The sequence below is a fragment of the Stomoxys calcitrans genome, chromosome 2, assembly GCF_963082655.1.
Source record: "Stomoxys calcitrans chromosome 2, idStoCalc2.1, whole genome shotgun sequence".
In the NCBI taxonomy this organism is placed as follows: domain Eukaryota; kingdom Metazoa; phylum Arthropoda; class Insecta; order Diptera; family Muscidae; genus Stomoxys; species Stomoxys calcitrans.
In genome coordinates, this window is record NC_081553.1 from 114,229,969 (window position 1) to 114,245,138 (window position 15,170).

The window sequence follows — 15,170 nt, forward strand, 5'->3', positions numbered from 1 at the left end:
CATTTCTGTTTTGTTTATTATGTGATAATTAAAGTAAAAAATGAGTGGATAGATGGATGAATGTATGGCCTGATCTTTTTTGATATGCGTGAATGTAGATTGTAGTAACAAAAGATCACCTACTAAGTGCCAACACAACCGTATTGTATGTTTGAACAACACAGAGAGCTACATCCGCCGATAAGCAAGCCTATGTGAAGCTACTATCTATTGTAGTTTTGTAGCTAAAAAAATAAAGAAGACGAAATTGAATTCACAAAGATTTCATTTTTGCAATTGTTTTTTTTTTCAATCCCCCTCCAACTTGAATGTTAAATAATTGCTTCTATCTATAAACATGCTCATGCTCTGTAATCTCTTGTTAGGAAAAGTTGATAATTTTGTAAATGGCAACGAACCCATATCAACAATCCATGTGCTTAAAATGGCAACACTGTAATTTATGTCAACTAAATGGGAGATTATTATTACTATAAGGCAGAGAGAGAGTGAGATGTCAGAGGGGACACTGGAAAGACGTATATTTTTATTATTGTCTAGGTCGAAAACTGTATCATTAATGTACTCGGCATCGTAAAGATATAAGGTTTTTAACAATTTAAGCAAATTTTACCCACTCTAATTCATTTTACTTTAATATTTCAACAAATTTGTCTTAATAACCGGAGGATATTAAGGTCCCGTTAAGCAGGGTTGGGAAAGTCTAATGAACAAAAAATAAAACTGCGTGTTCAGAGAAGGATACTTTTGAAATAAGGGAAGCTATCAATCTACTTTTTGATTGCTAATTGATTATGGGGGTATCATTTTGTGGAAACCCACGATAATAATCAGTGATTAAGCTATTATGCGTCTTAACTTCACAAAATGTGCAACATTTTGTAATCTGTTAATGTAAAGGCCCCTTTAATTAAAATGTCATCTAACCTTTTCTCGCCTTTTCTCATTTCAGTCGTCTCCAAAAGTGAAGCAAATGCAGCTGTGGTAAAGGACAAAAAGAAAGTCAACCAAAAGGTAAGTGTCTCCCCCCTCCCTTCCCTCTCTCAAGCGACCTTAGAATCTTTATTTTATTTAAACACTAAAAAAAAACAACCATTTTACCTTCCCATTCGCTTAAACACAGGCAAGTGATTTTAGCAACGTTGGTGATTGGCCAATGCTAATTGGTGGTAAATTTGGCGGCACTGAAACAAAACGATCATCAAGAAAACATCGCTCGAACGCTCAAAAAGAAGATAACCGCACCACGGTTAAAAACTCAAACGCTGAAGAAGTTACAAACGTAAACAGCACTCAAGAATCAACCAACGAAAAGGTTTCTTCATCGACCAGTGTTGCTGCACCCACATCTTCATCGTCTTCGACCACATCGTCTAGCGCTGCCAAGGAAAATCAAGATCCTAAAGCAACAAATACAGCTGCTGGAAGTCAAACAGCCGTCGGACAAAATATCAATGAAGCATCTACTAGCGGCAACGGAAATAATCCCTCAAATGCAAGTGGCAATGGAATCAATAAGAAAATACCCAAACAAAAGTGGAGACCATTGCAAATCGATTTGGCCAAATCTAGTCGTTCCAAATCAATTGGTCGTCCCACAAGACGAGGTATTGGCTCACAGTCACGCTATCACGACCGCAACAGCAACAATCGTGGCGGCGAGTCTAACAATGAAAGACGTGCAATCAACAGCAACACCAATGCTGCCAGCAGCAGCGGCGCCAGCATTGCTGAGGGTCAACCACGCGGCGGTGAGCGCCAAAATGTTGTCAACAACAAAACAAAATCTGGCAATGTTGGTGAACGCATTGATTCCTGGCGTAGCGGCAGCGGCACCGATCGCCACGATCGGGAATACGAACGACCAGCCCGCACCCAACGGCGCTTCCGCACGTCCTACAGGGGCGGGCGGCAAGGGCGCGGCGGTGGCGGATTCTCAAGACCGGGACCAGGTCGTACGTCAAATCGCATACCACGCCATCTGTTAGCCAATGGCGAGTACGCAAATTACTTATCGGCGGATGCCGCCGGTGCAGATCCCTCATTTGTTCTTATGGGTACCCATTATTATGGTCCCATGCCTGCTGCATATATTGAAATGGATGCACAAAGCGTCAAAGAAGCTATTAAAAAACAAGTGTAAGTATCACGCATTGTCCTCGATAAACGTTATGTGTGTGTGTTTTTGTGTGGTTGTTTAAGGATGTCTAAGTTTTATTGGTATGACTAACGTTTTATTTGTTGCTCCCCTTTTGTTTTCAGTGAATATTATTTTAGCGAAGAGAACCTTACCGGCGATTTCTTTTTACGCCGTAAAATGGATGACGAAGGTTGCATCCCTGTCACATTGATCGCTTCGTTCCATCGGGTTCTAGCTTTATCCACAGATGTGGCTTTAATCATAACAGCCATAAAGGAATCGGATAAAATTGAACTGCTCGAAGGCTATAAGGTGCGCACAAAGACGAACCCAACAATTTGGCCCATTAAAGAAGTTGTGGATACAGCTGGTAACCCCCTGTCTTCGATAGCAGCTGGCACCAGCGCAGCAGCTGGCACCAGCGCAGCAACCGGCAGCAGTACGACTGCTGCTGCTGCTGCAGCAACAAAACCCAATCCCTTAGAAAATGGTACTGTTAGCACAGCTACAGCCACAGCAAATACGACCACTACTCCTACTCAAAATGTTGTACAGAGCAAAGATGCTACTATTGCCAATGAAACTCCTGCTTCTAAAGCAGCTGCAGCTGCAACTGAAGTTGCGGCAGCGGCAACGGCGACAGAAGGAGCTGTTACAGCTTCCGCTAATGTCGTCAGCAACAACAACACCTCACCCAACTTGATTTATGTACCCGAAGTGCCTCTGCCACCGATTTTAACCTCTCCCATGGCTACAAAACCCCTAAGTTGTATACCACCACCACCGGTGCCACGTAATTCGCAAAACTTGCTGCCCACCATGCTGTTGCAACAAGAGAGACAGACACCTGCCCCTGCATTGAATGCCATTAGTGCTCTCACTAAGAAGGTGGAAGCTGCCGCTGCGGCAGAACAACAGACAACGGGTGGAGCGGTGGCTCAGTTGGCGGATCATTTGAGTGGATTGGCTGAGAGCGTAACAACAGCGGTGGCAAAACCAAACTCGACATCGACGCCCGAAAAGAAAACTGCCTTGCATAGCACGAGAGATGGCAAAGCTGTTGCGACTTCGGATAGCGCAGACTCAACGACCGCTGAACCTGCCGACGGCATGTGGAAAGAGGTAAAGAGACGCTCAAAATCAAATGCTTATAAAGATACTAAATCAGCTACAAATTCGACACAAATGTCATCATCACAATTGCCACTCGCCAACACCTCTTCTGCATCCACATCTTTGTCCAATCAATCCTCCACCACCTTGACCTCTACCACAACCAACACCTCTGCCACTCCTACAACCTCCATGATCCCCAACAATAAATCATCCAATGCCATAAATGCCACCCCATCCAATGCTTCCTCTTCCGAAAATGTCAAAAACAACAACACACCCACCAATCCCTCCACCACCACCACCACCACGACCATCAAATCCTCCTCTGCCTCCTCCAAAACAGCTGTGTTCTCAACAACCACCGCCGGCCACCACCAGCCAGTCGTCGAGAAGGAAGAACTAGACTTCCAATTTGATGAAGAGCTTATGGATCCTATACCTGCCTCTGGACGCGTCAATAACTTCACCGAACACTATTCCGATGATGATGAATCCGATTATGAATTTGCCGATCGTGATATAAACAAACTGTTGATTGTCTCCCAAGTGCATAGGGCACCGAAACACGAGGGCTATGATCGCACTGCCGACTACACTTCACGAACAAAAATTACTCAGGACTTGGAGAATGTCATCAACGATGGCTTGGTTAACTACGAAGAAGATCTCTGGATTACCTCAAATACGGCTAACGATTATCGTACCGTGAATGTGATTTCCCAGGAAGATTTCGTGAAACTGGCCGGCAATGCTAGACCACAATCGGCATCTCAACGCAATCAACAACCGCCTCCACCACCTCCACCCGCCTATGATGATGAAGACTCCACACTAAATGCCACCATGAACTCCACACTGAATTCCACCATTAAATCTCGAAGAGCCCGTTTCTATGCTGCCCCCAATAATCACACCCTTGACCTGCGTACACCGCGTAAACGCAAAACCCGCCATTCATCCAATCCTCCCGTCGAAGCCCACGTGGGTTGGCTGCTCGACACGGTTGAACACCGACCACGTACGACATCTATGGGTTCCTCGGCTGGCACATCGCCCACCACCTCCTCATATGGCTCATCAGTACCTCAATCGTTGCCCGTCTTCCAACATCCATCGCATGCGCTCTTAAAGGAGAATAATTTCACACAGCAAGCATATCACAAGTATCATTCGCGTTGCCTTAAAGAGAGACGTCGTCTGGGCTTTGGTCAATCCCAGGAAATGAATACCTTGTATCGTTTCTGGTCATTCTTTTTGCGTGAGAACTTCAACAAGACCATGTACAATGAATTCCGAACATTGGCCCTGGAAGATGCTAGCAATGGTTTCCGTTATGGATTGGAATGTCTATTCCGTTTCTTCTCCTATGGTTTGGAAAAGAAATTCCGTCCACACATCTATGATGATTTCCAAGAAGAGACAATGAAAGATTACGAAAGTGGTAAGTTGGAAACAAATTGAGCATTTTTTGTTGTAAATTTTATATAGAGAAGAATGGGTAATGAAATTGGGGTCTAGTGGGCAGTTGCATGTCACAAGGACCAGGTAGAAAAGCTATTAATTTTGGACATTCGACTCGACTTAAGATCATAGATGAAGGACTTCATCGGGCCAATCCGGTACGTATAACCGGTTGCCTTGAGATCGTGTTAGCCCTAGAAGAGATAGGAAAATAATAAGGAAGGCAAATAATGCAGATATAGATCCACCATATTACGGGGAGTGAATAGCGCCGAATAGGGACAGCCAACGCATATGACAAAATAGGCATTCTTCCAGCGATAGAGTCCATGCACCAAAAATAACTTTCTGTCTAGAGCAAATTTCGAGGATTCAAATAGTCTCGTTTACAAAATCATGCGTTGTTGGCTTGGATGATTATCCACTTAGAGCCCTGGTGCTTCTCCTCTCCTTCACTTCTTTTCTCTTGTAAATTTTTACAAAGTCATGCGTTGTTGGATTATCCCCTGCTTACTCTCAGAGCCCTGAGGCCACTTCCCTCCTTCTCCCCTTCTAAATTTGAACGCAACGTGGGTGGGGACAAGACATTCGTTTAAGCTCCCATTATTTACCTGTTTTGCAATTTTTAATGTTTTTTTTGTGGCATGTTTGTGGTACTTATTAATTTTTTTTTGTTTTTTTTTTTTTCATTTTTCCAGGTCAACTTTATGGTCTCGAGAAATTCTGGGCTTTCCTCAAATATTACAAAAATGGCGAAAAACTTGAAGTTCAACCAAAATTGAAGAATTACTTGAAAGACTTTAAAACTATTGAAGATTTTCGTGTTGTTGAACCGGAAATCAATGAAATGCTACAGGGTGTTGGTAGTCTCAATCGTGGGCGCAATTTCCAACGTCACCGCAGTGTCTCGGAGAGTGATGGTACCAAAGTTATTATAGCGGGTGCTAATAATCGCAGACCAAATACCACAATCACCAATCGTAGTGATTATGTGGGCAATCGAGTACAACAACAGCAACAACAACAACAACAGCAGCAACAATATCATCAACAACAGCAACAATACCAAGGAAACAATCGTAGACGTACCGGATCATTTGGTAGCAGTACAGTACGTGTGCGCAGCGGCTCACTGGGCAATAAGCCTCAAGTGGCCAATCGTAATTATCACTATGGTTCACCGAATGAACTGAGACGCAGTGGTGGTGGCAGTGGCAGTAATACTGGCCTAAATCGTAATCAGCAACGTCAACAACAGCAGCAACAGTATCAGCAGCAGCATAAACAAAACAAACAGCAACAGCAACAACAACAACAACAGAACCAAAATCAAACAAAGGATAGTACCAATAACAAACAACAGACAACATCATCCTTGGAACAGCAACAATGTAATAATAAAAAATCAAACACAACAACGACAGCGTCTGTAGTAGCGGCGGAAAAATAAAATTCATTTGTTTACTTCTGCTTTTCTATTATTATTTTTTATTTTTATTTTTTTTTCTTTTAATTTTTTTCCTTTATATACATATAAATTTAAGTGCTATTTTCTATAACTTAGTGTTTATATACTCTTAAATATTATGTTTTTTCTCTTTTTACATTTTCTTCTTCATATATACAACATTACACAAAGTTATTTTTTTTCTAATTTGGGTTATCCGAAGAGAAACGAAGAAAAAATCAAACAAAAAAAAAATTAAACAAAAATTAAAAATTTTGCAAAAAAAAAGATAAACTATAAACATAATGAATAATTTTTATTAGACTTAGGCTTGTATTGCTCTATAGAATCATTGAAAACAAAAACAAGAAGAATCCTAAAAAATTATAAAACGAAGTTTTGCTTTAACGACTAACGAAATTTTTGTATTTTTTTTTTTTTTGTGGAAAAAACCCCAAATCTTTTTACTTTTCGTATATTTGAGTCCTTTTCTATTATTATTTATTTTGTTGTTTTATTTTTTTTTTCTTTCTTAAAAATATAATGCTATAGTCCCCCCCCAAATGAAAATTTGAAATGCTCAAAAACAGATCATTAAAAAAATAAATTGTTGATTTTTTTCCTTTATATTTTTAAAATAACTTTCCCCTCTTGTATTTGATTGATGATGTTATGGAAACTATTTCTTGAAAAAAAAAACACAAAAACCTTAAAAGATTTTCTAAAAATATTTTTGTTTTTTTTTTTCATAAAACATATTTGCTAAAATATATTTTTTTTATATATACATATAATTAAATAATTTTTGTATAAATTTTAATTATTTAATATAAATAAAATTATACGGCGTCATGGTGGCAACCCCAGGGACCGAAAAGAAACAAAAAAAAAACACAAAGGAAAAATAATGTCTAGATTATGGTAGTGCAACCAAATTTCAGTTGGCAACGCAACCAAACAACAAATAAAGATTAAAAATGAAAAGAAACAAAAAACACACAAAGGAAAAATAATGTCTAGATTATGGTAGGGCAACCAAGTTTCGGTTGGCAACGCAACCAAACAACAAATAAAGGTTAAAAATGAAAAGAAACAACCAAATCGCAAAGGAAAAATAATGTCTAGATTATGGTAGGGCAACCAAGTTTCGGTTGGCAACGCAACCAAACAACAAATAAAGGCTTAACATGAAAAATCTTGGTAATAAACAAACCTAAATCTAATAGTAAAAATTGGCAATGCAACTAAACTACTTTAAAAGCCTTAAAAGAAAAAAAATTTGAATAATATATATGATTAGAAGTTGTAAATTGGCAACGCAACTTATATAACTCTTTGATGCCCATATGCTGGAGTTTTGGCTATCTGGGAACTTGAATCAAACAAATAAGCAAATCAAAGCCTAAAATATTAGAAATTATAAAATTTTTAGAAAAAAGTTGTTTTTTTAATTCTTTGTATTTTTTTTATATAAAAAAAGTAAAGTTTATGAAAAGTACCCTAGAATAGGTCGCTTAATTTGTAATGTTTAAAAAGCCAAAAAGTTCATATATTCGATTTAAAGCCAAATTTATTTGCTATCTACTCTTATGAACTAAGTAGACACTTCATGCAACTGATGGCCCAAAAAAACCACTCTCTACTACTCTTTCCTTTTTTTTTATAAATCTTTGCCAACTGTAGTGACATTGCCAAACACAAATTTTCCCACAAATATTCCATTAATCAATAGCGGCATCACATCGTATGCCTTGTTATAGCCGAATGGGACAGTGTGTACCAGAGCGACATCTTTTGATAGAGAAAATTATCAAAGCTGCTGCAGCTAATAAGGTCGACCAAAGACTAAATGCAAGCAATTTTTATAGGTTTTAGGTTTGTAAAACTTCTCTACCAAGAGGTGTCGCTCTTGTACACCCCGTTCAACTCGGTAGAGTGGTTTTACTAAGCTGAAGAACCCAACATTCAGCCCATGGTAGCCGGTTGTACTTAGCGGAATGACCCAATGGAGTTCTTCATCGGCAACGGCTGCCGCCTCAGTGTATAACACACTGCTACAACAACAACAACCCAACAAACGTTGATCTCGTTTTGAGAAAGTTTTGAAAAATAGCAAGAAAATCTTTTGAGAGAGTTATAATAATAAAAAAAATAAAATAAATATAATTATGTGGTCTATTGACCTTAAAATTTTAATTTCCAGTTGGTTTGGCTTGAGACACAAAATGCTTTCAATTTGAATTTTATGAATTATTTTTCGATATTTCGATTGACATATTCAATTCTCCTCAGGGGAAATTTGAAAAATTTGGAATTTAAGGCAGTAAGACGAATTTCACTTGTAAAATTTCGTTGCATACACTTTCACTTCTAGTAGACAAAGATTCTATACAAGAAAAGGTCCACTTATTATTTCATAAGTTCAACGTTTTTATATAACTCCTGAGGATAAACGACGATGCTAATTGAAAATAATAAACCTAACGACATTTCTTTTTACAGACTCTTAGTCTGCTAGTAGTGAAAATATAAACTCTTTCATAATAACAATTATCATTATTTCGATTAACATTGCCAACCATCATCATGAGATATTAAAAAATATGGAACTTATGAAAATAGGACAATTTTCTGAAAAAAACTTTCTTGTCTACTTTTAAAGACCAAGAGCTTTTTCCAGAAACGGACTTATTTTCATAATTTAAATTTTTTTTTAATGGTCATGAGGATGATTGACGATGTCAATCGAAACGAATAAAAAAAATAGCCTTATTCTTGTTTATGCCCTTTTTCTTTTCTTTCTCTGTTAGTAGACAAAGAGGGTTTACAAAAGAAAGTCAATTAATTTTTTAAAGTTTCAATTGACATCGTTAATCATCCTCAGGAGAAACTAACAAATTTTGAAAAAGTCGAATTGTTAAAACTTGTTAAAGCTCTTTAACAGAGAAATAGTAGACCAAACAGTTTTCAGTAGAAAAACGTATTATGTTCATAAGTTCAATATTTTTTAATATCTTCTGAAGATGGTTGGCGATGCCAGTCGAAATATGTCATGAGATTAAATAAAGTAAATTAAGGACTTTGGGCCGAAGCAACTGCTTAAATAATTAAAAATGTTTTAAAAGAACTTTGCTGTTATGCTATTACAAAAATTAGTCCCTTAGTGGGTTGCCTGAAAAGCGTTGTATTTGTTTTTTGTTTATCAAATTTCCTATTATTTTTTATTATTATATAAAAATTTATATTATTGTTTTTTTTTTTAATTAACTATAGCAATTAAAATATTGTTTTAAAAAATATATATACGCTATAATTGAAGAGAAAGAAACCACAAGTTTAAGCAAACAAAATACCACAAAAAAATACTATGGTCATATATGAATAAAAGAAAATAAAATCTGAGGAAAAGAGGTTTTTGCAAAACAAAAAATAAACACAAAAAAAAAAGAAAATTACAAAAAATAGTACACTAACAACACTACCTACTACTCTATATGGTACACTATAAATATGTATAACATTAATACAAATAAGAAAAATATGAACTATATATAGACTTAAACATGAGATGAAGAAGAAAATAGCCCCCCCCCCCCCCAAAACACACAAATTCTTAACCATTCATAAAAAACAAAACGAAACAAAAATAATTTGAAAAAAAATGAATAAAATTGCTGCCCCAGTGCCAAGCTTCGATAGACGAATATAATTTTCTTGACAAGAGACAAAGTGACAGAAGAAATAATAATACTAAACAAATCCTGAACCGAATGTAAAGAATATTTTTTTTCTTTTCTAATGAATTTTTTTGTAAATACTTTATTTTTAGTTAAAAAAAAACACACCCCTTACATATATTTTTTCAAATGAAAATCATTATGAAATGAAACTAAGAGAAAACGTAACTTTATTTTAAACTAAACAAAAAAAAAGAAGAAAAATGAAAATCATACAAAAAAATACTAAGAACCATTTGAAGTTTATTTGAATTTTTGTTATTATTATTAGTGCATTAAGTTATAACTTAAAAAAAAAAAAATAAAAATAAACAAACAAAAAAAAAATATATATTATATAATAAAAACTATCAATTATCGGAACAATGTTCATTCCGATTTAAAAACCAGACAACATGCCGTTATCAGTTTTTTTTTTATTGTTTAATGTTTTGTTTTTCTTACGTTTTGTTATGGCTTTCCTTTCCTATAATGAATTTATAGCATTCGCTAGCAATTTTATATTGTTGTAACCTATTTCTTGATCTTTCTTGGACTTTCAACCTTTCTTTACATTATACGGAAAATTTCAGTTTGAACTCATGTCCAGTTATGATGACTACTCAATAATTCGTTTCATTGATGAAACGTATGCAAGTCGTTTAATACAGGTCTGTTCGCGTACTTTTCCAGTAAGAATTTGCAGGAGAGTAAGAGCAGTCGTTAGTTACTCTCTATTTACTATTTATTTGAATTAAACAGCTGTTCAACATGTTCGACATTAGGTCTGTTCGCGTACTTTTCTAGTAAAATTTTGCAGGAGAGTAAGAGCTACTTTACTCTCTTTAAAAAATGTGCAAGCAAAAATACGCGAACGACTTCCAGTGAAAATTTGCAGAAAAACAGCTGATCTTTGTTTTGGTTGGTTTTTTAATTGGGGGTATACTAATTTCGTCATTCTGTTTGTAACACCTCGAAATATACGTCCCATAAAGCATATATATTCTTGATCTTTATGTTATTTTAAGTCGATCTAGCCATGTCCGTCCGTTCGTTTGTTGAAAGCACGCTAACTTTCGAAGGAGTAAAGCTGCCGCTTGAAATTTTGCACAAATACTTTTCATTAGTGTAGGTCAGTTGGGAGTGTAAATATGCCAAACCGGTCAATGTTTTGAAATAGCTGCCATATAAACCGATCTTGGGTCTTGGCTTCTTGAGCCTCTAGAGGGCGCAATTCTCATCCCATTTTACTGAAATTTTGCACGTGGTCTTTTTGGTATTACTTCCAAAAACAGCGATAAGTATGGTTCAAATCGGTCCATAACCTGATATAGCTGTCATATAAACCGATCTTGGATCTTGATTTCTTGAGCCTCTAGAGGGCGCAATTCTCGTCCGATTTAACTGAAATTTTGCACGTAGTGTTTTGGTATCACTTCCAACAACCGTGTTAGGTATGCTTCAAATCGGTTCATAATCTGGTTTAGCTGTCTTATAAACCGATCTTGGATCTTGATTTCTTTAGTCGATAAAGCGCGCAATTCTCATCCGATTTGGCTGAAATTTTGCGTGAGGTGTTTTGTTATGACTTCCAATAACTGTGCTAAGTATGGAGCAAATCGGTACATAACCTGATATAGCTGCCATATAAACCGATTTGGGATCTTGACTTCTTGAGCCTTGTCACCCGATTTGGCAGAAATTTTGTTCAACGGCTTCTCTCATGACCTTCAACATACGTGTTTCATATGGTCTGAATCGATCTATAGCTTGATACAGCCCCCATATAAACCTATCTCCCGATTTTGCTTATTGAGCCCCTAAAGGCGCAATTTTTATCCGAATGAACTGAAATATTACACAATGACTTCCACAATGTTCAGCATTCATTTATGGTCCGAATCGTACTATAGGTTGTTTTAAATAAAACATGCTGGCGATGCTTGTGAGGTATTTCCCTTAGACAAGGCTAGAAGATCCATATGTCATATCCGTGATCTCTGTGCAGCTGGACAGCCATCACAAAGGTGCTGGTCCCAGACGGAATCACTACACTGATGCTGAAGAATCTGGATCTGCCTGGAGCTGAGCAGCTTACAACTGTCCTCAGCCTGTATGAACACTATTATCCCAAACCCAAGACAGCTGGTTGTACGTACCGGATTGACCCGATGAAGTCCGTCATCGGCAAGGGCTGCCGCCTCAGTGTACAACACACTGCTACTACAAAAACTCAACGTCATACAGAACAAAGTGGCTAAAGATATGGTGACGCACTCTTCAACTTTCTTACAACGAAATAAGTGGCAAGATCGGTGAGGTAGACGTTTAAATTAGAGGGGCGCGGGTCATGATCATACAATCGTCTGCATAAGATACGATCTCGATGCCGGGGAAGTGAAATAGAGGAATGGTAGAGATTAAACCGCGCCGGTGATATATTTTAGGCCTATCTGTAGGGACGTGTTGGCGATCTCCTAAAAAGCATGACATGGCTGCACGTCAAGATCCACGATGGCATATCTGGATCTGGTTAATACTTCGGCTAATGTGTGCAGTGATGGCTTGCAAAGTAGTCGTCATGCTATGCTATTTACGAAATGATGTTGAGGCTCAGCACATGGACATTTTTCAACTTGGCTCAGGAGGAGTAGTGCCTCGAACGTCTTAGCTATTCGCGGGAGAAGGGAAATAGGTCTGTACTATACTCTTATGCTTAAATCCTTTTGCTGGCTTCATTAAACGCATCAAGTTGCACATTTTCCATACATATGAATATGGAACTATAAGAGTGTACTGCGTCGGAAAATGGGGCCTTACCTGCGGTATTCGACTGGTTGGTATAAAGCGAGCGGCTGTTGCGTTAATGGTGACTCGAAATTTCTTGTCAGCAACATGCGGAGGTGGTGTTGTTGTTGTTGCGGCACCCCTTGCCAATGAAAGACTCCATCGGGTCAATCCGGTACGTACAATAGGCTGCCATGGGATTACATGTTGTTGTTGTAGCCTTATTTGCATGTGGAGGTAGTGATCTTCGTCAAAATCGCAAAGATGAGCAAGCTCGTTCCGGTCCATGGGACCTATCTCAGCGGGATCTTTATTTAAAGGCGCCAATAACTCGCCTTGTCGTATCGAGCATCATAGGCACTCAGTATTTAAGCAAGAACTGGTGCCATCCGTTCTCTCACTGGAACTGATTATCCGCGACTGCAGTTGTAGCTACTCCATATAAAGCATTCCACTATCTGCAACCTGTGGACGTCCATCAACTACCAGCTAAGCTTCTCGTGATAACACGAGGAGCGCAAGTTTCCTGCCCATGCGGTGCTCATAGTTATTCCGTGCCGGGTGGGATTGCAGGTTATAAAGTCGGATGGTCAGTCACTGGATAGATTTATAGGGAGGTGGTTTAATCGCAACCAAATAACGGGTTGCCAGTATACGTCATTTAGAACTCCTGGTGATGTAATGGAGATGTCTGATGAACTGCTGCAATTACCCATAATTGTAATGGGGCATCCTCCTTCTCCTCGCAGATCGTAGCAACTACATTAAAAGGGTGATGATGTACTGTACTGGTATGGCAATATTCGGAGAATGTTGCTACCTGTTGTATGTACGGGAGAAATCGTAGGGGAGATATATACTGTCTGCGCTTGGGACTTCACTGACTACGTTGATTCAGCAAAGTATTCAGTATGACTACTCTGCCAAATGCTCATCCAGCTAGAGCATGTGTGGAAATGCAACCACTTCAGGCACTGATTACACCTTACCGATCCGCCGGAACCCTATCCGGCAAATAACAGAACCAGAGTCCGAAGTTCTCTTCAATCGCGGTAAGGTATGGACTAGGCCGGGATGTGCTTCTTCCACAATACGGCAGCCCCTGGTCGATGAGGTTTCCATCGGGTCAATCCGGGGCATAGAACAGGCTACCTTGGAAAATCGCTCTGAAAGTCCGCTGTGGCATTATCTAATGTAGATGTGACTTGCCGATAATCTACGTCTACGATAATCCTCTCTGTTGTTTCTCTTATAAACAGGCCAATATATTGAATACATTTCGTAACTCCTAATGACAAAGCAATTAAAGGTGGTCTAATTTATACAACAACCACAAATCATATGGTGCAATCCGCTGTTTTGCCATCAAGCTGATCGACGGTTTGCCAACACACATGAAGAAATTTGTGTGCGTGTGTGCTTACATGAGCAGAGAGTATGCGAGAAAGAAGATGACAACAAAGAGAATGCATACAAAAATCTGACATCACAATACCGTCAAACTTGGTCGGCTGTTAACAGCTGTTCGCGTGAAAAAAAAACTTTATTTAGTGAATGCAGGAATGTTGAGGAGGAGGAAGGTCTAAATTTTTATTTTGCAAAGTAAAGAGGTATGTTCATTATTTTGTTTATAAGTTTATGTGGATTTTTATTGGTACAGACATTTTGTTTTAATTTGTCTTCGAATTTTTAAGCATGCCATGTTCAGTTGCCCCCTGTTCCTTAATGGAGTTTTAAAAGACAAATTTGCAATTACATTCAATGATAAAATATTTAGAAAAAAATTCAAAAAATATTCTTTACATTCATGGATAAACAAAAGAATTTATGCAACTATTTTAAAGGTTCGACAAAAATAAAAAGAAAAACAAAAAAAAAACAAAAAATGTGAAAAAATTAAAAACACTCGCGAATAATATTCAACAAACACTGTTTCTGAGAGTTGGCATTACATAGTTGGGACATGTTTTTATCAGAGTGATATGTACTGTCTTCTCACACAATAAATACAAATTAAAAGAAAGAATTTCACCCCGAAGAGTTTTCTAAAAGAAAGGAAAAAATTAAAAAAAAAATGTTTCAAAAAGACTTTCATTTACTATTCTCTTTTTATACAAAAATAAAAACACAACATACAAAAAAATTAACTAAAATATATTTGTAGCATTTTTAATTAAACACATGATGCAGCAGGCCATAAAAACTTACAAACATATGAGAATAAATAACCAAAAAAAAAAAAACACACGAATATAAAAATATACGAAATATTTATGAAATAATTTGATTTGTTTTTTCTTTTCTTTTTTTTTAATAAAATACTTATGGCTTTAGATTTAAAAGTTTAAAGATGAAATAAATAAAATGAATATTTATGTAAGAAATACAAAATAAAATGAAAATAAAAATATTTAAAATATTTTAATTTTAGTTTTCTTCAAATAAAAGAAGATTAAAGTAGAAGATTTACAGGCAGTGGCAGTTGCCCAACAATAAAATATTG

General features: G+C 37.4%; 1 protein-coding gene across 2 annotated transcripts in view; it reads left to right on the top strand.

The window, feature by feature from the left end:
* Positions 1-14,553, top strand: part of LOC106089331 (la-related protein 1) — a 104,715-nt gene extending 90,162 nt beyond the window's left edge. For both annotated transcript variants that reach the window (XM_013255151.2, XM_013255152.2), the window contains exons 4-7: positions 953-1,014; positions 1,124-2,139; positions 2,263-4,697; positions 5,416-14,553. In XM_013255151.2, coding sequence (XP_013110605.2) covers positions 953-1,014; positions 1,124-2,139; positions 2,263-4,697; positions 5,416-6,167 — 4,265 coding nt within the window. In that variant the 3' untranslated portion in view covers positions 6,168-14,553. The remainder of the gene's footprint in view (positions 1-952; positions 1,015-1,123; positions 2,140-2,262; positions 4,698-5,415) is intronic.
* Positions 14,554-15,170: the final 617 nt, after the last annotated feature.